Consider the following 27900-nt stretch of genomic DNA (forward strand, 5'->3'; position numbering starts at 1 on the left):
AAAATAAACAAGCTCGGAAGTTTGTGACACCACAAAATAAAAAAAAAATAATAATAATGCTAATAAAAAGTTGCAGATAGATTAAATGTGTCACCATCAGTGAGGTGACAGCATGCAGGACTGCGTGTTTTATCGTGAACGCGGATGACGAGACGATATTGGCTGTTGTCTTTGTGCCGTCTCGTGTCGCACATTTCACAGGCCTTTGAGGAAATGTGCGCCACGAAAGGTTAATGCTATCAAAAAAGCGTTACTTTTCCTCTCATATTACACTCCCGCCGATACTTCTATAAAAGCAGCTATGTTAACTTTTTGTAAGGCTCTTAAATGAAAAGAAAAAAAAGGAGATGAAACCGAGTTAGGTGGGTTTACCTTCTTCTAATACTAAGCGACCTGCACCTTAACTTAACTTTGCTGAGATCAATTGCGCTCTTATTCCAATTCCAATCACAAAAGGGGCCGTAAAGCTCTGACTTAAAAATAGATAAAAGAGAAGAGAAGGGGGGCAGCTTGTGCAATCTTGGACATATATTTTATTGTTATTTTTCGTCTGCTGCGAAGCTCTAGCTGGGCAGATATATACTGAGGGGAAGAGGAGAGAGAGTGGGAGAGAGTAAATTGCAGCTTGCTGAAGTTTTTGGATTGAATTCTGAAAATGATCCTTTTAACAGTGATGGGCTCTGAGGCGAGGATAGGGGTCATGCCATTCACAGCGGGTTAAATAGACTTTCATTTAAAATTACATTCTCGATCCATCTCTCCATCTCTCCCCCTCTCCACAGCGGAGTCCCTGCGACTCCCCGTGCGGCGTCTCATCACCGCGCGCCACCCTCACTTTTTAAGTCAATCCCCAACTCCAGCAGAGAGCAGGCAATTGAAGAGAGACAGAAAGTAAGACATAGATAGATAGATAGATAGATAGATAGATAGATAGATAGATAGATAGATAGATAGATAGATAGATAGACTAATTAGATGCATGCATTAATGCTTATACTCCTGTCAAAATAAACTTTTGTTTTTAAAAGCTCCAAATTCTGATCTCTGTGTTGATCTTTTGGCTTCTATGTGACTCAGTCTGTGACATGGCTCACGCAGGTGCAGTGGTTAAACACAAACTCCGCGCCAGATTTTTGTTTTCTTTTTTTTTTTTTTGCATGTTGGCACAAGGATTAGCCATGAGCTTAAAACTAATGGAGAAATAGCCTAAAATGTTATAGTTATCATTATAGTAGAAAAGTAATAATAAAGACCATGGAAATAATCAAAGAAGACAAAAGCCTATTCATTATTATTATTATTATTATTATTATTATTATTATTATTATTATTATTATTATACTATTTTTACTGTTATCGTTATGTTATAAAATTACTAATAAAAGATGTAAATATCCTCGTCATTATGGACATTACTAGTATTTTAAATTATACTGCTAATACCATATTTTATATATACAATGTACATGGCAAGTAGGCTAGCTGTTAGTAGGCTTTTTCCCCAAAAAAGCTGATAGGCCCCAACTCTGTTTTATTCAGATACCCGGTTAGCTGGCACCAGTAAGCCAGCAACATCAACTTAAAAGTCAGCTATTATTATTTTTTATCGTTTACGCGTGTGCTTTTATTTTTGAAATGTAATGGCGTGTAACCTGGGGAAGGAAAAAAAAGCTGTGAAATTGTGCTTTGTAGCCTTATGTGTGGTACTTTCCTCCAAAGTCATTGTGCTAATGACATTGTTACACTTGTTAGCCTGTCAGCACCCCATTGCTTTATTAAATGAGGCTATATCGCTAATAAATTAGAGTAAGTAAAGGTGTTGGAGACATTTTACAACAACGAGCAGGAGAAGTCGTTATTTTTTTGTTGTTTTTTTGTTGTTGTTTTTTTAGTTTCTTTGGATTTTGCTGCTCCATCCGCTTGAGTCCGTTCCGCGGAGGAATGGGAAGTCCATGTCGGGTTTTGTCGCCTCTCCCTCAAATTAACTTTAATGTAAAATATATAAAGCAGCTGCGCGCTGTCTCTCTCCCCACATACACACACCAGCCAATCAAGAGCGCAGCAACAGCCCACACGTAGCCTATGCTGAGCGAGCGCGCGGAGCGGAGAAGCGCCTGGCAGACCCGGAGCGCGACGCGAGGCAGCCAAACCGCTGTCTGTCATTAGCTGAGAGTGTGACACAGGAGTGACAGAGGGGAGAGAGGAGAAGGAGAAGGAGGGAGGAGTGAGCGGTCCCGGTAAACAGACGAGCCGGCCTGAGAGGAGCCGAAGAAAAAAAGAAGAAGACCCCGAGAGAGAGGAAGGGGAGAGAGGTAGAGAGAGGGAGACTGACAGGCGTTACCGAAAGACAAACCGAAGCGTCGACATGAGCGGTCAGTTTGAGGAAGATATCCACGACCGGGGCGAGAGGAAGAGCAGTAAATCCCCGACACTGCTCTCCTCTTACTGCATAGACAGCATTCTGGGCCGCAGGAGTCCCTGTAAGGTCAGACTGATAGGGGCTCAAAGTTTGACGGGTCTGCCCGGCAGAGTGGAGCTCGACAGGACCGCCGACGGTGAGTTTATTTTAAAGGGAAAATTGGAATGATAGTTTACATCGGTTATTTGGCAGTTTTGTAAGGAGGGGTGGATTTGTAACAAAGCAAACTAATTTAGCCCTAAAGTATGTGAGTAAGGCTTCAGCAGGAGTTTCTCTAATGAAGCTTGTAGGTGAGCCCATTATAGCCCCAAGAATCTCTCTTTGGTTAATTAAAGTGTTTCCACGACTAAGCAGGTCATTTTAAACGCCGGTGAAAATATTACATTTTATTTTAGCTTTGAAGAAAATTGAAGTGCCTGTTCATTATTTTTGACATCCTTCACACGCTTCTCTCTCAGGGCCAACTAAAGAGCCAATCTCTCTCAGCGCTGACATGCACCTGCCTCCAAAGCTCCGCCGGCTGTACGGACCTGGGGGGAAGTATCTCCATGAGCACGCAGAGAAGCTGGAGAGGAAAAGGCTCCTGCTGGAGCAAGCTAGCGAAAGCCTCAAAATCAGCCAGGCGCCACAGGTGAGCATCAGCCGTAGCAAGTCCTACCGAGAGAACGCGTCGCTGAGCCGGGGAGAGGGTGACCAGAGCCCCGGAGAGGCCTCGGAGGACGGCAGCATGGGACTGGTGGAGCTCGGTCCGCTGAAGTTTGAGGAGGACGCGGGGAAGGAGGAAGAGGGCTGCGGGGACGCGGTGGCGCTATCCCCGAAGGACGAGGAGAGGGAGAGCTTGAACGCCGGGGATGGGGACGTGAGGGACGGGGAAGACAGCGTGTGTCTGTCAGCGGGCAGTGACTCGGAGGAAGGGATGCTGAAACGGAAGCAGAGAAGATACAGGACTACCTTCACCAGTTACCAGCTGGAGGAGCTGGAGAGAGCTTTCCAGAAGACGCACTACCCCGACGTCTTCACCAGGTGAGAGAAAAGAAAAAAGAAAAGAAAAAAGAAACAAACAAAAAAACAAAACAAACAAGAAGTGTTTGGAAAAAATGTTGTTTTTTATTGTAAAATTTTAACTTAAAAAAAAACAACCAGTTTGTTATTTTCAGTTATTCTGCATCACTCCTTAACGAATTAAAAAACGACGATTGTAGGCCTATTAAATTGAATTTTAACTTCCATGTAAAATATATATAACTGCGTTGCCCTACATTATTATTATTATTATTATTATTATTATTATTATTATTATTATTATTATTATTATTATTATTATCATTATTATTATTGTTGTTGTTATTATTGTTATTATTATTATAGCTAAGAGTTAAATGAACACGCTTAAACCTTAAACGAGCCATATGTTCCTTCATACTTCCATAACTGAAGGCGATAATTAATTGCATTTATTTTTAAATAAACACTTCCCCTAGCCCATAAAATTTTTTCAGAAACAGTCCCAGTAATTCCACGCGTGTGTAACAGGACACTGCGCCGATCACAGCTCATAAAATGCCCCACACTAAATCCGTGCTTTAAATAACTGAGCACAATGGGCCTGCGAGTGCTAACGGGGAGACCCCCCTTATTAAAAAAAAAAAGAAAGAAAGAAACTCAGTGCCTGCTTCTACATATGGCAGCGGTGTTCCTGCGTGGAGGAATAATTAAGTGGAGCAGCTCAGGTTACCTGCTGGACATGATACTGCGAGCTCAAAGTCAGGGCCTAACCTCAAGCCCAAGGGCAGGTGTACACACGCGTTGTTCCTACACATACACACATACACACTGAAAGAAATCCAGAGCTTTACAAGCTGATATTTTATACATTTTGTTAAAATTATGTTATCCAGGAATTTTTTTTAGTAGTTTGAACCAAAACCAAATAAAATAACCAAATAATAATAATAAATCTCATTCATTTTCTGTTAAATTGACACTTCTGACTTTTCTTCTGAAACATCACGCAAAATTAATTTTTCCAATTTTCCCATATGGGATTATTCATATATATTTTTATTTTATTTTTCAGTCGATCTACTTTAAGGCGACTCGTGGGTCTAATTTGAACCGCGAGCTCATCTTGTGTATAGCTGAAGGGAGCGTCAATTGCTTTGTGGCAGGCTAGTTTAGATGTCATTATTTCAACCATTATGTTGTTACGGTGACAGGCCTTGGCTAAGGAAAATCTAACAATCACTAGGCCTATTTCTTTCCATCCGTGACAGGGAAAATAGAATATGGCTATGGCGTCTTTCTGCAGTTCATGTCGGGGAAGAGAGGGAAAAAAATCCAGCCTATTTTTGGTCGTCTATTGTTGACAGTGAACAACAGGAGGGGACAAAACAGCAATTCTGCGTTGCTTCCAAATGGTGGCCTGTAACCTTGAATCTTTTCTTACTGTCTCTCTGCTTTTTCTCCCTTCCTCTTTCTGTCTTTGTTATTCTTTTTTATTTCATTTTTTAGAGAAGAGCTCGCAATGCGCCTGGATCTCACCGAAGCCCGCGTTCAAGTAAGTGGCTCCGTGTTTATCTTTTATCTGAAAAAAAGAGAAGCTTGACTTGTAAATCAAATATAAGGGGAGGGGGTGGAGGGGAGAAAAGGAAAAGCAGCATCCTCTAATGTTTTATCTGTCCTCTATAAAATGTCTCCGATATGCAGCGCTGGATAATAACCGGTGATATGCGTCACTGATTGAGGATCAACGATTACGGGCCAATTTGAGGCAATAATTTATTACAGTAAAATGTGTTAAATGGCCCCAGTCGCTGCGCGGGGAAGGTCCTTCCTGTTATTGAATGTTATTACACGCGAACGGGGGACGTTTTAGTGGCTATTAAGCCGAGGCCGGCGATTCATAAAAAGCATACTTAGTGCAGGAGCAAACACTGTCTGTATTCCTGGGATGAGATGGTGTTTGAATTCCCATCAGAGGGGACAGATAGGGGGCGAGGCCGAGGTGTGTGTGTGTGTGTGTGCGTGTGCAAAAAAAAAAAAAAGAATGAAAGAGAGAGAGGGGGGAGGAGGAGGGAGGGGAGGGAGAGAAAGAGGGGAGGGATAATGCTATTTGATTTCCCATTATGTGATTGCAATAGACCTGCATTGATCCGATGCTTTGCACTTGGGAGCGAATGAGAGACCATTAAAGGTGTTTGCTCCCCCTCACCCCTCCACCACCAACAACCCCCCAGTCCCACTCTCTCTCCATCCATCCATCCGTCCATGCCCCCCTCCCCCCCTCGCCCTCCCTCTCTCCTTCGCTTTGCACTGAAAGCGTGGCTTGCATGTCGAAAGCCCGGGCTCATAACCAGAGAGACAGTTCAAACACGGTGGAAGCTCCGAGATGTTATTGCCGAAGGTAAAACAACAGATGTCTCTTTAGGGGCCGTAGGTGAACAAATCACTTAACGGGCGCCATCAGGAGGTGATAAAAACTCATAAATTCCCGAGGGGCTGTGTAATGCTAAACAGCCCTCTGGGAATAATGTGTGTGTGTGTGTGTGTGTGTGTGTGTGTGTGTGTGTGTGTGTGTGTGTGTGTGTGTGTGTGTGTGTGTGCGCGCAGTGCCTGTCGCTCAAGCCCCTGCTCTGTTCAGTCACTTTCCACATGTTGACATTTTGCTCATTGTGAGAGTCCCGTGCTTCTGCAGTGCAAACTGGGCAACAGTGGATGCGTGGGAAAGTTAAATAGTCTCTTGGATGGAAGTCACTCGTTCGACGTCTCTTAAGAATTTAATTTAAAGCGCATTAATTGTTATTGGAGCCAGTTCAGCGGTAATTTTCTGGATCTTTTGTTAACACCGCTCTTAATTATCTCTCCCCACCCGAAGCCCGTCTACAGGGAGGAGGGTTTAATTAGACAGAAAGTAGATTTAAGGGACCGTGAGCGGCGGGGTTTACCTTGCATGTAATTACCGGTGACTTTCCGCCTGTTGGCCACCACCTGAACTAGACAACTATTAGACTACACTGACACAACATTCAATAGAGATTATGTTAATTAGAGTGCGACATTGCTGTGAAGTAAGCAGGATAGAGAGTTATAGATCGAATTTTAACCTGGGTTACAACTAAGTCTAGCTTTGAGCAGACCCCTCTCTTGCCTCTGTGTAGGAAATTTGCTCTTTCTTTTCTCCTTTATCACTTATTAGTGTAAAAGTAATATCATTTTGTGTTGTATCTGCCATCTTGCTCCTAATACTGATGTGTTTCTCATCTTTTTCTGCCCTCAGGTGTGGTTTCAGAACCGAAGGGCCAAGTGGAGGAAACGCGAGAAGGCCGGGGTGCAGGCCCACCCGTCAGGCCTGCCATTTCCAGGCCCTCTTGCAGCGGGCCATCCTCTCAGCCACTACCTAGAGGGAGGACCCTTCCCTCCTCACCCACATCCAGCTCTGGAGTCTGCATGGACGGCTGCTGCAGCTGCAGCTGCAGCCTTCCCAGGCTTGGCTCCACCACCTCACAACGGCTCTGGCCCACCCTTGGCTGCCCCACTCGGCCTGGGCACCTTCCTGGGCACGGCTGCCATGTTTCGCCACCCTGCCTTTATTGGACCCACTTTTGGCAGGTAAGCTGCACCGATCGACAGACTTCCCTTGGATCTAATGAATGATAATTCTTTGGACAACGCATCTCCCGTTGGACTTTGTTCCTCCAATAAAAAATTGACCTTCATGTTTATTCCTGTGTTTTACAGTAAATGACAACAATTTTAGAGGCAGACACAGACAGAAAATGCAGAGCAGCATTACAGCTTAAAATAAACTGCCAGCAACTCTAATGAGTGATGTTTACACTAATCCTCAGTCACACTCCCTCACTGTTTATCTCAGTGTCTGATTACAAATATGTTATACTGTTAACCATTCACAGTGGCATGTAATCACTCTGTCAAACACCTTAATAAATTAACAGCACGTGTGATTGTGCAAGACAAGCTGTGAGGAGGGGTGACACGATACTCTCCATATGCCACAGTTACCTTCTCCATTATACACCATTATGCTTTCCATTTAGCTTTAATATAAAAGAATTCAGCATGGAATACATGACATAAATCTTTCCAAGGAGGAGGTTTGAGAATTCTAATGAGCAGGCAATGCTGTTCCTCTTCGTACGCCATCACTCTGACAGGATTTTGGGTCATCCTGCGCTCTGATGTAGGAAGCAAAGAGAGAAATGCATAAATTAAACTTGAATATGGTTTTAATTTCAAATAATATATATAGATTTCTGCATTTTGTTCTTCTTTCAGGCTCTTCTCCAGTATGGGTCCTCTGACCAGTGCTTCCACCGCTGCAGCTCTCCTCCGTCAGCCCGCACCTCCTGTAGAGAACCCCTCCCACACGGGGCCCGTCCTCCCTGACCCTTCCTCATCTTCCTCCACTACTACTTCTTCAGCCGCAGCGGACCGCAGAGCCTCGAGTATCGCCGCGCTGCGCCTCAAGGCCAAGGAACACTCAGCTCAGCTCACCCAGCTAAACATCCTGCCCACCGGAGCCACAGGGAAGGAGGTGTGCTGAACACTCAACACCAGCTCTAGACCTCCCCGTCCTGGGCTTATGTCCCATCCCACGACACCCCACCCACCCAAAACTCCTCCAAATACCCCATTTGTACCTCTGGAAGCTGAAGTCCTGTTGCCTCCCCCCCTCCCCATGTTTAGCCATCCCTGTTACCTCATGTTTCCCCACCCCCAAAAATAGCACGACCAAATTTAAAGGAGCACTGGTTTTATAAAGGTGTGTGTGTGTGTGCGTGGTAATTGCAGTTATTATTACATTGCTTTACACTCCATACACACACTTCCCTGACAGACAGTCCACTAAATTACATATTTAACTTTTTAAAATGTTTCTACATTTGGATGTTTTAAGACACAGTCTAACAGAAGTCTTTTAAATATTTCTTGATTAATTTATAGTATACATGAACGTGACTTACAAAGTCTAACTACCAAATACATAAAAAATACAATTAAATTAATAAATAAAATAAATAAATCACCATTGGAGGAAGGTGGAAGTATATTTACTAAAATAATGTACTTAAGTACAAATATTTTGAGTATTTCTACTTCACTTTTGCGACATTCCAGAGGCCTTTACGTTATTTAAATATTAAATACAATTTAACTAGATTAAAACTGTTTCCACTTATTGTAATCCATTTTAATCTAATTGTTTTTAATAAATGTGGGTGACACCAAAAGGCCATTTTTAATCCACAGTTTCTGTGCATTTTTCTAATTCTTTCTCTGCTTTCAATTATTTTAAAAACACCTTTTTCTTTTCTTTTTTTTAACCGACCATCTTCAGGCTGATTTTTACTTAAGAATCTGTCATCTTCCACACACACACACACACACATGCACGCGCGCGCTGTGAGAGCTGAAGAACCGCAGGGGAACCCAGACTTCTAGAAAGAAATCTTGTGCTACTTCAAATGTGGACAACGGCGAGTGCTCGACATTAACACTGCTTAATCTGTATGCATTGATGTGGACTGAGCAGGTCTGCATCTATGACAAAGGCGTGTTGGAGGAGGTCCACCCTGAACCAAAGGAAAACTGTCCATAGACCTTCCATAGCCTTCTCTTCTACAAGCCTGACTCCTCTCCACTGCTCGCCTACCCGACCGTCACACTCAGCCGTCATATATACGTATATATATATATAAATATATATAGGCCTATATTTTTAAATCCCTGTATCAGTTCAGTGTGATTTAAGGTGGTTTGAGTCCACGTCAGCGCGAGATTTCTGTAAATTTACTGCAATTTTTCTCCTCCCTGTCTGGTTATCGCAGCGGTGGCATTTCCGCTGAGTGTGACTGCAGGGCACGCGAGCAGCGTTGAGATCTGGTGTTTCTTTAATGACCTGACTGTGTGAGAGAAAACTGTACATATTGTGTTTAAAAAAAAAAAAAAGAGGAGGGGGAAAAAGTAAAAAAAAAAAAAAATCAAAACAAGGTCGTGTATATTTCAAGAGACCGTGTTTTGATCCTTTGCACTCGGTGTAGTGTGTAATGAATGTCGCCCTGTGTAGAATTCCACCCGTGTTTATCAATTATTAGGTTTTTAGATAATTATTTATGTCACCCTCCCTACCCCCCTTAAGGAAATGAGTGAAGGACGCTTTTTGTTTTTGTTTTTCTTATAATTATTAAGTGATTGTACGTTTCCTGGTTTAATATAACTAATTTGAATAAATTACATTGGTAAAATTTGTTATCGTTTATTATTTCAGATTCCTTTAGGACTCACATAGGCCTAAAACCAGGAAAATTAAATAATGCGAAATAGAATATTATAGAACTATTAATAAAAAGTGTTATGGAAAAAAAAATACGCTTTCTGTCTTAAATTGAATATTTATTTATTTATTTATTTTAAATGTATGCCACCGGTGCCATTAGAGAGCAATGCTGGAATGTAAAATAAATATCCAGCCAGCTTCACTCACAGGTTGCCTGGTGTTCACTCATGCCTGCAGGCCAGCTGAAACAAAGAAGAGGAATCTATCGAGATGCAGCTCCACCTGCAGAAAGCCAAAATCCACGAGGTGTTTAATCCGGTGCGCTGCGTGCGTCTATCCTCTTCAGTGGAGTTGACAAAATACTGACCATATATTCATGAGCTTAATCCCCAACATGTGAAACGCGCGACAAAGGAGAGGGGTTTTCAATTAGATCGCCCACTTTATCTTGGGGGGCCCGTCACAAAACTTCCTTTAAAACCCTTTAAAGGCGCTAAATTGGTCTTAACATCTGTAATGCCGTCTCGATGGAAGCGAGTCCCCTTTGTCATTAATGAAGTAACAAACCACTTCATCAAACTGCTTTCACACACACAACCTCGTAGAGTTAATTCCCCTCAATCCCCCCCCCCCCCCCCCCTTCCCCTCCTCTCTCTCTCTCCATTGGATCTCGGTATACTGATGCAGGACTATTACAGCAATCAATGGTTACTCTCTTCGGTGCCCGACCAAATCGCGTGAAATTACCCTGCGGATTAATGTAGCCCATGTTTTTATTGTGTGCATCTATGGAAGAAGAAGAAGAAGAAAACCTGTTCTTGTCCCTTCAGTGCTCTTTGCTTTATGATCTTATACCTGTTAATCAGCCAATTTACTCCAAACATGCAGGAATTAGATCCGGCAGTAGACTGATGGAAAGATGTATCTGAATTTATCCCAATGCAGCTTCTGACAAAGTTACCCAGCCGCCCCTTGGAGCATAATGCAGAAAAAAAGAGATAAAAACCAATTTTCTCCTATGTGCCCAAACCACCATCCACGATGTGTGAGAGCTCCATGTTTTTTAAAATTTCCCCCATTCTTTTGCTCAAGCTCGGTGGAGCGTGTGTGTTTTTTCCTGTATAGGGTTTTGATGAGATTGTCCGGGAAGTTTTAATCTTATTGTGAATATAACTAATGAATGGCAAACCAATTTGTCCCTAATATCTGGGGAATGCCAGGAGGCGGGTGACCCGCTGGGAGCGAGGCTTAAACTTTCTTTGCAGCGCAAAAAGGCGAGAAAATTGAAATGCTGTCGAAGGCCAATGGCTCTGGATTTATAAAGTCACACTTGTTGGATGTGTGCCCTTCCATTCAAGACAGCGCCTGCACTTGGGATTAGGCCAGGAGGCTCCTTATTGCATGAATGACCATGATAATGAATGTTGATATAAAAAAGGGGCCGGCTGTCCAATCGCGAGCTGTTTTCTTGCAAATTGGTTGCAAGGAAAAAAAAGAAAGAAAAAGACGCCAAATCTGCATTATTTGCTGGATTGCGTCTGTGCACGGGGTCTTAATGCTGCTGCCCGCCTCTCGCAGGTAAATCCAAACGTCCAGAAAATCTCCCCCCACTGACTTGTCTGCCCATTTTCATCATTCTCCTTCTCCTTCCCCGAGCTGCTGGACTTGATTTGGTCCGTGATTTTGGATTCTCCCGGGCCTCGTCTCCCCCACCACGTCCCTGCCAGAGAGAATAGGTCCAATCACTCCACAGCCTCAGTCGGATCAGTCCTCACTCAGTCCCCGGGAGAGGAGCTCTAAAAGGCGCTTTGATGAACGGCTCCCCCTCCTTTCCCCCCAGGCGGAGAACCAGGCCCGATGAAAGACCTGAATAGCAGGGCCATGGCTCTCCGCTCCCCTCTCGGATCGCCCCTTAATTCCCCCGTCTCTCTTGCTCTCATCCAATTAGCTCAGTGTATTAAGCGGTTTATCGTCTCATAACCGCCCTTTCAGCTCCAACAAGGGAGACACTTTGCAATAGGACCAGCTCTCCTTTTGACACCCTCTCTGGTGCTTGTATGTTCCACCGCGCTATGAATAACAGCGACAGAATAGGGGACTAATTCCCTCATCAAAGCCTACCTTGTCCATCGCTGGTCAAAACGACAAGCAATAAAGCTTAACACGACAATACAAAGAGACTTGTTCGACCTTATTAGCTTAGCAGGGTCAAATTAATGCAGGGGACTTCATTTGACTGGTTTACTGCAAAGCGGGAGGACAAAACGGGGGCCCTTACTCAAAAAACCCCGCAGTCTGATAGAGGGAACAGGAGGCCTGAGCACAGCTACTGTGAGCTGAGGGTGATTAAATGGAGGGGAAAGTAAAGAAGGAAAAAAATAAGTTAGTGAGGGAGAAGTAGTGGAGCTAATATGCTTTAATAAATATGTAAAGTTATGGCTGTAAATGCATGCAGACGCTTTCTCTCACACACACTCAGCATGTTCTATCCATTGCATAGTGAATCACGGTTTAAGTGTTCGGCCCACTTAAGGTTGCCTTCACAAGTCACAGTGGTTTGAAGTGATTTGTGAGGCGTACAGTGTTTATGGAAATGCACACGGCAGGATGGAGTAAAAAAAATCCCTCGACTGTATTAACACAAAGGAGAATTCTTGGGAGGAAAAACGCGAGAAACACTCGAAGCAGCGGGTTACATGTTGAACTTTAAGTAGAGCTGAGTAAATACAGCCAGCATTTAGTACGCACAGGCTGGCATTACTATAGATTAACATGCATTTGGGCAGACGTTATAGTTTAATCCCTTTAACGGTGTGCTTGCACTGGAAGCAATCTGTGAGCAGGAATGCTTCGTGCACTGGGATTTAACTGGGTAAAATACTCTACCCTCAAATGATTACCTAGAACAAACTAACATGTCAATATACAGGCTTATAAAATGTCCTAATAGAAAGCTTTAAGTCTTCTCTCAGCTCCTGATTAGACTTATTTCTGGGACATAACTTTTCTGTGTTGGTCTTTATGTGAAAATAAGAAGATTAAAAAATTAATGTATATAATATTAGGACATTAATTTCATTTAGTACTCATTATAGACTTTATTAGCAGCAGTTTGATGCAGGAGCTATATTATTAACACTACATATAACCTGCTGCAGCAGATTCTATATGATCCTGAAGATGCGGAGCAAAATGACGAGCTACATCAGGCTCTGGACACAGATTACTGGGTAGTATGATTGATTCATTGTTGCTTTCAGTGGTCCTGTGAGCAAATGATGCTGAATGACGCTCTATTTAGCTACCCAGATGTCCCAATGTTGTGAACATTTTTCCCCCCATTTAATAAATCTGACTTTTATCACAGTGCCATTACAGTGCGTAGTGGCAAACCAGGATCTCCACCCACCCAGTTTGTCGTCTCCCCCACCCACTGCCCAAACAACACAGGACTAACTTCTTATCCATTTAGCCTTTTATTGAGGTTTCAGTGTGAAAAACATTAAATTGTTCAATATCAAAATATTCTGATCATTACAAAGAAACAGGACAAAAATCCTACTGAGAGATACAACTCTGTTACACAGAACATTAAATGCTTTAAAAACAATTTGCACAGAGGAGGAAGGGCAGGAGAGAGAGAGAGAGGGGGGGGGTGTGAAAGAGATGAAATGACATCAGTTAAAACAGACGCAGTGGAGGAGAAGATCAGCTGTTCGATACTGGGACAAAAGAGCGAGGGAGCAGCGCGTGTGGCCTCCCTCACCCCGTCACTCCCTGCATCCTCCTTTACTCTTTTCTTTCATCCACTGATCTGACTCACACACACACACAGACACACACACAGGATGAATGGTAGTAATCAGAACAAGTGTCCGATCGCTGCAGGCATCCAGTGGTCTTAGAGGCTGGGGTCACTATCATTGGGTAATTAGCTGCTTTTGGACTATACTGGCTGCTCTGAGGATAAGTCATTTTTACACTCTCACACTTACACACACACGCACACACACATCTGGGCACAGCTAGCCTCTGCACGCACAATAGGCTGTCATTTAGGTATGATTGCTGCTCCCCTTTACCATACAGAGCCAGGGTGACGGGGTCAAATAATGAGAGAGTGTGTGTGGATGGGGAAGCTGTGATTGGGTTTTAAGCTATATTACAAGCCCATTAGCTACAGGGTAGATGACGTAAGGGTTAGGAGGCTGAGGTCTATATGTGGAAACTGCAAACAAAGAAAACAGATGTGGTTGTGTGAGCATATGTCCAGCTTTTTGAGTGAGAAACTGGAGCCTCTTGGTGGTGACGTCTTCATGGAGGTTTATGTTGTTTTACTTGAGGGAGGAGAAAGCCTGGAAGAGTTTGGCCAGGTTAATCTCCGAGTACCCGCTGGACGCCAGGGCTTTGTCTGGTACATCCTTTAGCTTCCGATAGACCTCTTTTTCTTCATTCATCTTGTTAAACGGTTCTGAAGGAGGACAGAAAGAAGATTTGATATTGTTAGAGCTCTGTAGAAGGATCATGCATGCATTTCAACCCAACTATTCACTCTTGGATGACTTCAGCTGTCCTCCACCCGTGGGATTAAGCTGTGCAGAGTCCTACTGTAGAGTAACAGAGAGCACAATGACTTTGTTTCTACTCATAAAAACTTAAAGAGTGTTTTAACCTTAAGTGGAGAGAGCTAACAGATCCAATGCTATCTGCAAGTAATGCTATCAAGTTTGAGGGCTAGGAGGGAGACCACACAGAATTGGACTGATGGGTCGATGGCGCACACACACACACACACGATCATAAGATCGATAGAAAACCCCAACGAGAGCATCAAGTCAATATTTTGCCCCCGTTATCTCTCCAGGTGGGCCGTAATAAGGCCAGAGAGAAGACTGAGCGGGCAGGGTGGCCACTACAACCAAATCTTTACAGTATTATACCAAGCGTCAAGTGTAGATGAAGTATCATCTACCAAGTAATAACACAGCATCAAACCAATGAGTGCAGCAAGCGACATTTGGTATAACAGCGAGCTGATGCAGGTGAAGAAGCAGGAAAATGGGCACTGTGTTTTTAATCTTTTCATTTTCAATTATAGGGGAGAAGGAAAAAAAACCCCTCACAAGCCGCAGTCATCACTTTTATTCACTTTACTTGCAACTTGGTCCTCGGAGCTTCAAATAAAAATCATTTAGGCACCATCACCACTTATTTGTAAACAACAACAATCAGAGGGTGTCAGCAGCAAATTAAAGTCAATGAGCAGTGAGGCTGTGGAAAATTGCATGGGGCATTTTTTTTAACTATTATTTCCTGACACTTTATAAAACAAATGATAAATTGAGTAAATAATTTGCATATTGACGGATTAAAAAAAACAAAAAAAAAACAAGCTGGCAGCAGCTGGGACTGTGGCCGTCTTCAGATGTTTAACTTTGGACGATTTCAGAAGATCGGGCACGGATATTTTCCCCCAATTGTAGCACCCAGCAGGGGTCCGGGTGCTACATGTGCAGCCAAACTCATTCTCAGGACTGGAAATACAAACATGAGATTCACTTGCTAGCAGTGAATGCACCAGACAACAACAAAGACTTGGTGCCAAAGCAGGGTGGGAGCCGGCTAACATCCAAGTGGACTACATCGGACATTTACGCTCTTGCAAGCACGTCTGGTGGGCGATGTCTTTAAGAATGAAGGGCTGCAGTGCATGTGTGAAAACTGCTTATGTCACTGCTACCCTCAGCCCAAAGTGATGAGTTCACATTGCTGGTTTAGGTGGTATAATTCCATTAAATACTAAAGGCTTCATCTTTTTAAATGACTAAATGATTAAACGGACATCGATGTGATTAATTAAACAAAGTGTGTGCGTGTCTGTGTTTATCTAAATCACACACAAAGTCCTCCATATGGTCGACTGTCATGTCCTCGCCATCTCCTGTCTCGTCCTTCCTGCCTGCTGCATTAGTGGCTGCTGGATAAATACCAGCCCACCGACTGCCCAAGGGAACAAAGGTTAGATACACAGAGATCAACAGTGAGGCGCGCGCACACACAAAATACATGACAACGAAGGTAGTTAAACACTTAAAAAGCACAATAACTCAGTCACTAAAGACATCTATGTGACAGAAACAGCACATGCATGTGCACACACACCACGCACACATATAGAAGATGGTGTGGTTGACTTTAACACCAGCAGCCACTATTACCAGATAATCCTCACGTTAGCTAAGGATGGACAGGGATGGAGGGAGAAGAGAGGCAGGGAGAGGCAGACTAGTCTATTTATCCGGGGAATAGAAGGGGGGTGATGATGCATGATCAAGCGAAAGCAATCATGTCATCATTTCTGAAAGGTAGGAGAAAATAATTCTCCCCCCCCTCCTCACTCCTTTCTCTTTTCCACCTCAATCACTGCGTGGCGAACGGATAAAAGAATGATTTAAAAGTCACGGAGAGGAAAAGAAAGAAGGAGACACCTTGCTGCAAGTCGGGGCACAGTGGGGAGTGCGGTTCAAATAAATAGATTCCCCCTAAAGAGTGAGCGTGAGGTGGAGGTGAGAGGAGAAGCGAGGGGAGATGGTGATATTGGAAGGCCTAGATGTGAAGGGAAAAAAGGGGCAAAAATAGCAAAAAAAGAATGAAAAGAGGAACAAAGATATGAGAACAGAAAGCACACGCATCCTGAAAAGTTTGTCAAATTGATGAACCTGAATGGAAATTTGTCAACCAGGACACCATCTTTGTCTCCATGACACACCCACACACACACGCGTGCACATGGTCTCTCATGCGCGCACGCGCACGGTGAGTGTATCAGGGGTTATCTCTGCTCTAACTAGGTGTTGTCACACACTCGCGCACACGCTGGCGGTGCTGGGCACGAGTAGATCGGGGCTCTGCACGCTCTAACTAGGTGTAAATACAATAACAAGCCTGTAATTAAGTGAGCATGATGAAGTTAATGGAGATCGGCCATTCCGTCGGCCGCCTCCATGAATATTCTATTAGGCTGGTGGCGACGGGCAGCTGGAATAGCAGTTAATTTAATCACCACTCGGAGCACAGGGAAACTTCTTTGTGTGAGTGTAATTGCACAGAATGAATAATTGATTTGACAATCGCACCCGCGGATTTTGCCACCCCGCTTTGTATCGCCGGAGAAAGGGAGGGGAGGCGGGGAAGATGAGGAGAGAGTGAGGGAAGAAAATGCAGAGGAAAGAGAGGGAAAGGAGGAGAAAGAAGACAAGAGTGAGGGAAAAAAAAGAGAGAAAAAAAGATGACGAGTGGGAGGGTAGAAGAGGACCAAATGCAGAGCACTGAGAGGTGGCAGGGAAGCTGCCGGTAAATGGATCATTAGAAAAGCGCAGCTCAAGGACAATTTATATTTTATCAATGCGGCAAAATTACATTATTGCTCACACACGCAATCATACTGCCCACACTCAAGATTGAGACCTACGGAGGGTGGGGTGGGGGGGGTGGAAGGAAGAGAAAAGCAACAGACAGAGGAAACAAGGGGGGAGGGAGATAAAAAAGGGAGAGCGGGGGGGGAGACTGAGAGAAGAAAAGTGACATGAAATGATTTGAAAGTCATTGATACGGGATGTTCCCAGCTAAGGAATGGACAGCATGGTTTTTTTTTTTTATCATAGCGGTGTGTGACTCGGCGCGTGAGTGTGTGTGAGTGTGAGCGGGCGCGTGTGTGTGCCCAATCTATTAGAGATCTCCTGCAGCGGATGAAATTACCTCCATGTTTTACTCAGTCGCAGCAATCAGGCACAAAAATGCAATGTACATGTAGATAAGACAGGAGCACGCTTGCAAATGTGCGCACACTCACAAACATACTGAAGCACCGCAGAGGACAAACACATACCACACAACACACACAAAAGCACACACGCACACACACACACAAGCGAGCTGATCAAATTACATTCTGCTTTGAATCAGAGCTCTTATGTAAAGCTATTTTCTTTTAATGGGCTTTATTATATATGTTCAGCATAATGGTAAACATTCAGCGTTTACAATGGTTGGACAATGCATAAATACCCAGATACAATCAAAAGTATGTGACACAATGGGCAGCATATCACGATGCATGTGTACTTTTAGTAAACAACGGGAAATGCAAACACAAAAAGATGAAGCCGCTGGCGTTTTATCGCGCTTTTTCAATAAGTTCCCTTCAAAAGACCAAAACCAACATCTTGTTAGTCAATCTCTCTAACATATAAACACAGCTATCAGGAGTGCTGACAGTACGGAGCATGAAAGATTGAGAGCAGCCTGCTGAGAGTAGCAGTAGTAGAAATACTACCTCTAGTACTGCAGCTACTGGTTTCCAGTGTTGATCAGTGTCACGGGCTTCTTGTTGTATTTTCCTGTATCCTCTGTTCTGTCATTATTCGCCCGTGCTAAAGTTCAACTCGCAGTGCAATTAAACAAAACCTGGAATTCGGTGAAGTTGAGAACCAAACATAAGACCCACCAAAACAACCTTGTTCTAAACAACAGAGTATACAGAGCTTCATCAGCTACAGACGAATGCACATTTTGTAGGCTGGTAAGTATTTTTATCAGCAGGTGTGCAGAATAGCAAAATGACATGAATATATGTTTATAGCAATAAAGAAACATTTCATGCTTTGCAAGCTGAGTGCAGGCAGGGTGGAGTGGATGGAGAAGCATGTCGGGAGTGATTTGCCACCGAAAGTGTGAAAGGAATATTTTACGCGATGGTAGAGAGATGATGTGCGTTATATCGGTTGGAGACGGGAGGCGGAGCTGGAGGCAGGTGAGTTAAAGATGCTGAGTTTTGTGTTGGCTGTGATGGAGATGGACACGATTAGAAATGTGTGTATCAGATGGACAGCTCAGGGACAAAGTGAGACATGCCAGACTGAATTGGTTTGGATGTGCAGAGCGTGTGTACTGGGAGAAGAACATGCGAGATGGAGCTGCCAGGCAAGAGGAAAAGAGAGAGGCCAAAGAGATGTGGCGAGAGAGGAGATGCAGGTGGCTGGCAAGACAGAGGTAGAAGCAGAGGACGGGAGGAGAAGCTGAAAGAAGAAGTCAGGCAGTGCTACAGTAAGGCTGGAAGAGTTACAGTGCTGGATGATAGACATTGATAAAGTGATAATACCTAAATAATATAAAAATAGATGGTTTTGTTTTCTCAGACATAACAATAAGAGGAATCCTGAACTTAAACCTGCGACTTTGCAACTTCAAAAACACTGGAAGAAAAAACAGCATAAAACAAATATAAAAAAACCCCAGATTTGACTGCTGATTCTATACATTTAATTAGATGACGCTTCACAACAAGCTTCCACAGGCGTTTTAAGGTGACTGCCTAGCAGATCGGCAGCACTTTGATCCTTAATGGGCCCAGCTGCCAAAAGATGACTCAGTTTGAGTAACGTTTCATTCTAAAATCTTGATTTCCTTCAAGAGTCGAAAACAAAAACTTGAGCCCAAACAGAGCCAGACCAGCTCTTTTTAGTAGCAGCACTCTGTCTCCGCTCAATACCCAGAAAAAATTATATTAATAAAGCCCAGATGGTGTTTGTGGAAAAACAATGCTCATAAATCAGTGCTGGTATACAGTGACACAGTATAGAGTATAGGATCATATGTCTGCTCCCTGTAATCTGAGCAGTGCTGGCCCCTGGGTGTGTAATGCAGTAAATATGGGTTATTACTGCCCCAGGACTGAGGGATAACACCGTAAACCTATATTTTATAGCAGCGTGAGCGTGCGCATGTCTATATTTTGCTGACTTTGAGGAAATGAGTTGCGTGTGTTGTATATTAGTAATTTGCAGTGCTGTGCAAAAGTCTTGAGTAGGTACTAAAAAAAAGTACCTAGTACCAGGTACTACCACCTAAATGAAAACCCTAAAAACAGAGTCAGCCGATTAATTCCAAGCAGATTTTAGTGGAAAAGGGCTAGTGGTGTTTTATTTTTCTATCCAGGTATTCTTTACTGCAGCGGTCCCCAACCCCCGGGCCTCAGACCAATACCGGTCCGTGAGTCGTTTGGTAGAGTTGAGGCTTGGGTGTGAAATGTATAGTTTTCAGGGTTTTTATCGATTTTCAGTGTTATTTTGTTATCGTTTTTATCGTTAACTCTGTTTTCCTGGGTCTTTTCACGTGTGTTATGAATAAATCTTCTTTTTTTCGGTACCGGTACTAGTTTTATTTTGTTGTATTTATCCGCGACACCTTAAAGGCCGGTCCATGAAAATATTGTCGGGAATAAACCGGTCCGTGGCGCAAAAAAGGTTGGGGACCACTGATTTACTGCATTGGCAGTGTGTTTGGGATCACAGTCATGCTGAAAAATGAAGCTTTTGCTAATCTGACAATACTTTTTTTGTATTAATATTTCCATCATTTTTGACAAGGTCGCCAAAACCATTGGCTGAAATGAAAGCCTAAACCTTCGCACAGATGGCTGTGGACACCTTATGTTGCATCCCTCTCCTGATTGCCTCCATACACCCTGATTTTAACTAAAAAATTCTAATTTGGACTCATCACTCCATAAAGTCTGCTACCACTGATTTTCAGTCCAGTTGTTCAGTTGAGTTGTGTAATTAGAGATGCCTCAGCCTTTAAGTGAAAATACATTGATGTTTTTTTTTTTTTGCACTAATAAAGTTGTGGAGTTGTAAAGTATTTTGTCTAGTGTCAATTATATCGTCAGTTATATTGTTATCGCAAATTTTCAAATGTATATCGTGATGAATATTTTTGGTCATATGGCCCTGCTCTAAATATAGGTGCCTTTTTTATGCTTGAATGACTCATAGGTCAGCGTCCAGTGTCACTGAAAATGGTCGGATGCATGGACCGGACTGAAAATAAGTGAAAAAGCAACCAGTGTACAAAGAAAAACTTTGAAAGATCTTCAGAAAACCTGGAGAACTTTTTCCTCAAGACCACTTTAAAAGGTTAAAAGAAAGTCTGGATCCTTGAATGTAAATGAAAAGAAATGAAGGGTGGCTCAAGACTTTTGCACAGAACTTCAGTGGACACATTTGGTTTGTTAGTATTTCCATACAGGATTAATGGATAAAGCCACACAAAGCAAAACACTGTTAACACAGTCATGTGTGATGACTGAAACATGACATGTTGAATTATTGACAGAGCTTTGATAAATGTGGCCGCAATGCCAATGTGATTCTCACTTTCTAATTTAGATCAGTATTCCTAACATAACTGTTTGAGAGATGTCACCTTGATGGTTTCTAGCATCAGGGCATTAGAGCAGCAAGAGAAGTTTGACCATGCAGGAGCTGCCCAACAATTAATAGGCGAATCCCCAGAATCACAGCTATCACTGCATCTGTCATGTCAGTGTTAACTTTGCAGAGTGCTGGGCAGTGCAGAACAACACTGGGTGTGACAGACAGCGTACAGTCACACATTCTGTCTCTCAAACAGGTTTTAGGGGAATAAGCATGAAAAGAGAAATTGGAGCAGTGGAGATGTGATTTATGAAAGTAAACCATCCAAGTGTGGTGAAGAACAGCGGTCTGGTGAGTGAGTAGAGTAACAAGTTAACATGACTTCCACTTGCAGTTAAGACCACCGTCTGATGGCTCATCACATCCCTCCAGGACCCTTCTGATCTGTGTATCCCCTGATCTGTGACCCTTCACTGAGGCACTTTTTCTACCATGTCAAGAGGAAACTGGACCACTTCTCTCCACGCTTGTAGCTACTCTTTGTACTCTACATCTGCAACATGCTCATGTTTAACCTGAAGAAACACGGCAATTATTAGTGTGATGTGTAATGTCTGCTACATTTCTTTTTTTATACTGACAATGAGCTCTTGTCATATTGCCAGGAATAAAATTTCTGGCCATGAGATGAGAACAGTGTCTGCGCTACACCTTACTCAGTGTTGCTCTAAAGGGGAGCTAACAGTAGTTTCCCAGCTGAGAATTGACAACAAGCTGATATCGACACAAATAATCAGGCTAAATTAATAAGCAGAGTTTTCATTTTTGCTCTAAGTGGATCTCTGCACTTAATTGGAACATCGCATCACTGAGCTCCTGGACAGCCTGAGATACAACCTGCTGGTGTTGGATGGACTGAAACAATGTCCCAGTTTTTGTTTTTTTGTTTTTAAATCGGATTTTAGTCAGGTGAGATTGGGGACCAGTCAGTGGTATCAATCCCTTTGTCATCCAGGAAATGCCTGCATAGATCACCACATGAGGCCAGACACTGTGCACCAGGAGGAACCCAGGATCCAGAGGTTAACCTGCCAGTGCTGGTATTCAAAGGCAAATGCCAATCAGGCTGTACAGTGCAGTGAGCCCAGGGCCTACTAAGCCACCCTAATGAAGTCTGTTTCTGATTATTTGGTCAGAGACATTCACACCTGTGGCCTGCTGGAGTTAATTTTGTAGCTCTGGCAGTGCTCTTCCTGTTCCTCCTTGGGCAAAGGAGCAGATACCAGGTTTGCTGTTGGATTAAGGACCTTCTACTGCCCTGTCTAACTCTGCTAGACTAAGTGTCTGGAATCTAAGGCTACGTCCACACGTACCCAGGTATTTTTGAAAACGCAGATTTTTCTATGCGTTTGAACCTTTCGTCCACACGTAAACAGAGATTTCTAAAAACTCCTGCCAGGGTGGATAATTTTGAAAACTCAGTTTTTGCATTTACGTGTGGACGAGAAAAACTGAGAAAATGCAGCGTCAAAGGTGTGCGCCTTTTTTGACGTCACACTGTGCGCCACGTTATTGTTTCGGTGAAATGAATTTCTACAATACTGTTACTGTTAATTGTACTCTCTGCAGTGTTTAAATGCTTACATATACACACACAGTTACTGTCCCTCCACACATACGACTCGGTTCTGCTTCTATGCCCCAGCTTTGTTTACTTTTCCCACCGAGGCTTCTAGACTTCTGATTGGCCAACATTTCTACACGGTTAGGAATATATCGCCACCTGTTGCTTTGGCGTGTTCCTAGCAGCGTTTTCCTTCATTTCTGCATTTACGTGTGGACGGGATTTTTTTTTTTTTTAAACGAAAATGGAAAATCTCCGTTTTCAAAAATACCCGTGTACGTGTGTAAGTAGCCTAAATGCTGCTGAGACTGTGCTGTGAGACACAGGAAACCTTTTGGCAATGCCACATATTGATGTGCCATCCTGGAGGAGGTGGACTACCTTTGGAACCTCTGCCAGGTCCAGGTATCTCCTCATACTATCATTAGTAATATTCACCCAGAAAATGTGGAGGAAAATGTCAGTGGTCTGTAAACACATTCCCGTGTTAGTTGTCTCATAGTTGCCCCTCCAATGCACCTGTTGTTAATTTCATAAACTCCAAAGCAGCTGAAGCAGATTAACAGCCCCTCTGATATTTAACTGAACAGATAAATATCCCAAATCAAAAAGCTTTCAGGAATCATATGTTAAGATGTTAAACAAATCCACAACCATCCAACCATTTGCTGTTTACTGAACACTGCATAGTAAACTTTGAGTACCCTTATAGTGGATATACTCTACAGTATTGCGCTGTGAAACACAAAAATGAGAAACTGTGGACGAGAAAGTTCAAAGAGATCAAAAACACTGCAAAGCACAGGAGCATAAAGAAAGAGTCGAGGATTGATTGGCGACGATTTCTTGCATCTGGGCGAAGACAGAAATAAAAGCAAAAAAATGTAGGCTATAATCATGTTAGTCTCCCCCCACTCCTCCACAATGGTCCAATCCCTCCATTTTAGCTCCCTCCATCTTCTGAGTGGTCATCTGTTGATTACACGTTATATTTAACTCTGCTGTCTCACTCTTTCCCTGCCTTACTCAGGTCCCAGTGTGCACAGCCGCAGCATTCAAGCATACATACATAAATAACATACATACATAAAAAATTTAATCAAATAAATAAATCACTCGGCCCAGCGGCCCTTTCTAATCAAGTGACATCAATCAGGGAGAACTATGGGTAAAGAGGCCTTGCGGCTGACGCCTACTGAGTGCGCCCAGATCACTGGAGTAGCGTCTATTTGAGTCCAAGGGGGGAAATATACGCTCCATGTCCCATTATATGAGAAGGGCTATCCTTTCGTCAGCGCGCCCATTACTCCCCCTATCATTTCCCCAAATCTAAAACCTGTTTTCAATCAACACAGCCAAACGAGTGCCTGTCCAAGAGAGGGGGAGAGAGAGAGCAAAAAGACAGAGAGAGCAAGGGAGAGAAAGCAGTAGAGATGGACAGTGAGGGTAGGGGTAGAGGCAGAGCGATGGAGGGCTCTCTCCTTCTTTCTTCTAGTGATTGGAGCGTTTTGCATTCTGTATGTGTGTGTGATTGAATCCGACTCCTAAATTAGGGCTGTCGAGTCGAGGAGCTGAATGTCCTTAACCCCCCTTCCCATATCCAATGCCCAGGCTCCGCTACTTTTGTGTGTGTGTGTGCGAGCGCACATGTGTGTGTGTCACATCACTGGTGAATATTTTAAGTGCAGCCTGGGTAAAAGGTTTATGTTAAGACATTGATTACTAATGCTATGTTGTACATGTATTTGTGAGGAAGCTTTGTTAGGACATTAAAATTCAAAGTTCAGCAGAGGCTCTACTAACTTGATTTCACTTTCAATGGCTGGATAGCAGAGAAGGAAGAAAAATGAATAAAATATGACTAAATTTACAAAAGCAGAGCCAGTTTCAAAACAAACATAAAGAAAAACTTTGGAGGACAACTCCCCCCGAAACTTACTTATTCTTTATCACAAAGAAATCAAAATACATCAGTCAATATTGGTTGATGTATTAATTTGGCCTTAATTTTTCATTTGGCCCGTAGTGGGGTTCAATCATCAACTGTAGATTGTTTTGGTGTAAAAGCTGGCCTGTTTGGGACAGATCAGACTTCTTTTGAATATAATAGAAGTGGATGGAACTTACCTTACTCACAAAAAACAAAAGTCCAAGCATCATATCGTGAGCATTTTCTTTCATTCTTACATTCAACATCTGTGTCACTGAAGATTAAAACATCTGTACACCCATTATAAAAGGTTTAGCACTTTTAACACTGTAACAGGACGCAAACATTAATGCCATTCCCCCTCAGCTGGTGGATGTAAACAGTATAAAGACAATAGTTTCTGCATGAATGTGTTCACAACAAGGTTTCTGCATCATGTAACTAGTTATATTCTAGTAAAGGCAGACATTTCTACACAAGAGGTCTCTAAAACTGTGCAGCTCAAACGAAAACCACCTACAGGCCACGTGAAAAACAATGAATTCGATTTATTGCAACAAGTATGCTGGGTGTGTGTTATCTTACTTTTTTCGTCATTATTTAGTACTTTTGTGATTGCGTATTCCCAGTCAAAGATGAACCTGTAGAAGCACAGCTGGTTGTATAGGGCCTTCTCCGAGTACTGCAGAGAGAACACAGACACACACAAAAAGAGTTACTTCATCAAGAAAACCCCCACCCCATATGGATTAAGGCAAAAGTGTTTTTTGGAGGCGGATGAGGAGCCTCGTGTATATTTTTCTTGCATGTGTGGAATATCCCTGTCACTACTAGTCTTATCCAGCCACCTCACCAACAACACTACTGCTCCATTTCTGCATTAATAAGTGATTAATCACCATTATTCACTCCGCCGAGAACGGAGTCAAGATCATGACAGGAGGGGAAAAAACCCATCAACAACAGAATAATAAAAGTGGTTTACCAGTTTGAAAAACAGGCACATTAAACATAATTCTAAGAGGGCGCACCTAGCTCAAATGACTATACTTCCCTGAAAACATCTCCCTTCCTCTGTGTGACACAGTAAAGCGAGAAAACAAATTTGCTTGCTTTGTTAATCTCCACTGCAATTAAATGGAGCCACACGACAGCCTGCCAGAGGGAGAGAGGGGAAAGAGACGGAGAGGATGAGCAAGACAGCGGTGGGAGGGAGGGAGGGAGGGGAGAGAAAAAAGAAGAAAAACAGAGCAAAAGAAAGCAAGACTCGGAAAGAAGTGAGAGATGGTGAGAGAGAACGAAAAGAGGGGATCAGGCCTGAAATACCCTCCCTCATAATAGTTTGTTGTGATAAGCCATTGTGAGAGAGGCATGTGAACAGCCGAGGCTGTCAATTTGATTAGCCATTATACTGCATGTTTAATTGCAGTTATTGGCTCGTCATTTCCCTGCTACGCTGCAGAGGGCACGCTAAGCCCCGACCCCACACTGCCATCAGGTGTGCGCCGAGTGCTTTATTATTACCACCAGGAAGAATCCCCCGACAATCCCTGTGTGTCAGTATCCGTGTGTCTCTGTGTGTGTGTGTGAGTGAAGCGAGTATGTGTGCGCCCATTATACCTGCCAATCGGGAATGTGCGTAATTGTAATTTCAGTTTTTACTGCTGTGGCATAATCAAGTGGCAAGAGTATCTAATGCAGCTATACGCAAACTGTGATGTGTGAAAGCGAGTGTGTGTTTAATGGCTTTCTATGGCTTGCCCACATGGCACGCACAGCTGTTGACCGCTGATGCACTTGCCTAGTCAACAACCAAACCATGCGCATCCCATAATGGAGCCTCGGTTACGGTTGCCAAGGTTGAACAAGCTCGGTCGGCACAAACACAGCGCGTCGCTTCTTCCTCTTTGGGAAAGAAAAAAAAATGCACACACACACACACACACATCTCACATCTGAACAATATAATGCTGATTGTGGGCGGGCCAGTCGTGCCGTACTGACTGACTGACAGGTGTCAGAAAGGCGTGGCTAAAATGTTACAGGATTGTTATTGAATTTAGAACCCCTCAACCCCACCTCACTCTCTCCCACACTCACCTACCTCGTCATTCAGCTCGGCGCTTTGTTCCTGCACTGACACCATTTCAATTTGCTCCACAAATCTGCAGCATTTTCAGCCTGACTGCCTAAGGAGCAAACCAGCTGTGAAATTGCCTCTCTCCCGGGAGTGTTGGACCCCCCAGCCCCCACCTCGTACCCCTTGCTCCTTTGCCTCCCTCATCCCTGACTGACTACCCCCCCCCCCCACCCCCCCACACACACACCCCCTTGCCTCCCCACAGATGCACACAACCCCGACCCAGCTACAAAACACAGTTACGCCATAAGGAAGATGTGTCAGGAGGACGATAAAGTGGGGGAGAGGATGTATACAATAAAAGGTAAAAGTAAGAAATAAGAAAAGAGGCTAAATCATACAAATTGATCAAATCACAGAGCAACAGTCTGAAATGGCTTCACGCAATAAAACAAGCACTCAAGACTTCCTCAGTCTTAAAAACACCTGCCTCTATCTTTTACGTGACACGCGCGCGCACATATCCGACCTCCAGAGAACTTTTGCGCACTACACTCAGGTACACCAGTGAAGCAGTTAATGAAAGGTAGTCAGACTGACAATATTCTGCGAGCATGCGAGGGAGAGACGTTGTAGCAGGCCAAACAAAAACACAGCCAGTTTTCCCCCCCGCTTTTTTGGGTTACAGAGGCTGGAACATGTGTGAGCTGCTGTGAAACTACAAGCACCCAGTGGCTTTGACATGGCAGAAAATATCCCAGCACCGGTGACACGGACAAGGGCCTCGGCTTTGCATGCTTCTTTCTGGCTTTGCTGCAAACATGCATTGTAAATACTGAGTCTACAAGCACTCGTGCTACTGCAGCTGCAGAAAGAGAGAGGGAGTGAGAAAGGGAGGGAGATGGAGAGAAACAAACATACATTTTTCCCTCAGCTGTGAGGCCACAAGGCTTTAAAACTCTTGAGCTTTTTAGATGCGATGAGCGTTATTGCCGGTTGTGGTAGTCACGCCGATCAGCTTCACAAGACACCATAATGAGTCAATATATGTAAATCTTTACTAGGCAAACACGGCGGGAAACAAAGGCATTTAACTGGTGCTCTCGCCCGCAAGCCTCCAACGATTCAGCACCGGTAATTTCTCCCCATTGAAAGGCATAATTGCCTGCTATTTGAAGATATTCATGCTCAATTTTTGAAATTAATTTCAATTGGGGGGAAATGTAGAAATGTCAGCTCCAGTGAAAGGGATTTGATTTCAATTATCCTCGCTCAAAGGACTGTGATTTCCAAATACACTTAAGCAAAATTATGACAAGAATTTTTGTTCGGCA

General features: G+C 43.4%; 2 protein-coding genes across 3 annotated transcripts in view; one reads left to right on the forward strand and one right to left on the reverse strand.

Moving 5' to 3' along the window:
- Positions 1 to 2046: 2046 nt before the first annotated feature.
- Positions 2047 to 9806, forward strand: arxa (aristaless related homeobox a). The gene is made up of 5 exons (XM_006794649.3): positions 2047 to 2555; positions 2878 to 3442; positions 4931 to 4976; positions 6696 to 7027; positions 7715 to 9806. Exons 1-5 carry the CDS (start codon positions 2366 to 2368, stop codon positions 7980 to 7982), a joined length of 1401 nt encoding a protein of 466 aa, XP_006794712.2. The 5' UTR covers positions 2047 to 2365; the 3' UTR covers positions 7983 to 9806.
- Positions 9807 to 13173: 3367 nt separating this feature from the next.
- Positions 13174 to 27900, reverse strand: part of pola1 (polymerase (DNA directed), alpha 1) — a 60307-nt gene continuing 45580 nt past the window's right edge. For both annotated transcript variants that reach the window (XM_087846099.1, XM_087846098.1), the window contains exons 36-37: positions 25072 to 25168; positions 13174 to 14187 (exon numbers count right to left, since the gene is read on the reverse strand). In XM_087846099.1, coding sequence (XP_087702225.1) covers positions 14051 to 14187; positions 25072 to 25168 — 234 coding nt within the window. In that variant the 3' untranslated portion in view covers positions 13174 to 14050. The remainder of the gene's footprint in view (positions 14188 to 25071; positions 25169 to 27900) is intronic.

Source organism: Neolamprologus brichardi, chromosome 9, assembly GCF_056152115.1.
Source record: "Neolamprologus brichardi isolate AB-2024 chromosome 9, ASM5615211v1, whole genome shotgun sequence".
Lineage (NCBI taxonomy): Eukaryota > Metazoa > Chordata > Actinopteri > Cichliformes > Cichlidae > Neolamprologus > Neolamprologus brichardi.

Bases quoted from the DNA above. Each gene is read 5' to 3' on its own strand.
- arxa (XM_006794649.3), top strand. From the start codon at position 2,366: ATGAGCGGTCAGTTTGAGGAAGATATCCACGACCGGGGCGAGAGGAAG. The intron at 2,556-2,877 runs GTGAGTTTATTT...CTTCTCTCTCAG, and splicing joins GCTCGACAGGACCGCCGACG to GGCCAACTAAAGAGCCAATC. The intron at 7,028-7,714 runs GTAAGCTGCACC...TTCTTCTTTCAG, and splicing joins ATTGGACCCACTTTTGGCAG to GCTCTTCTCCAGTATGGGTC.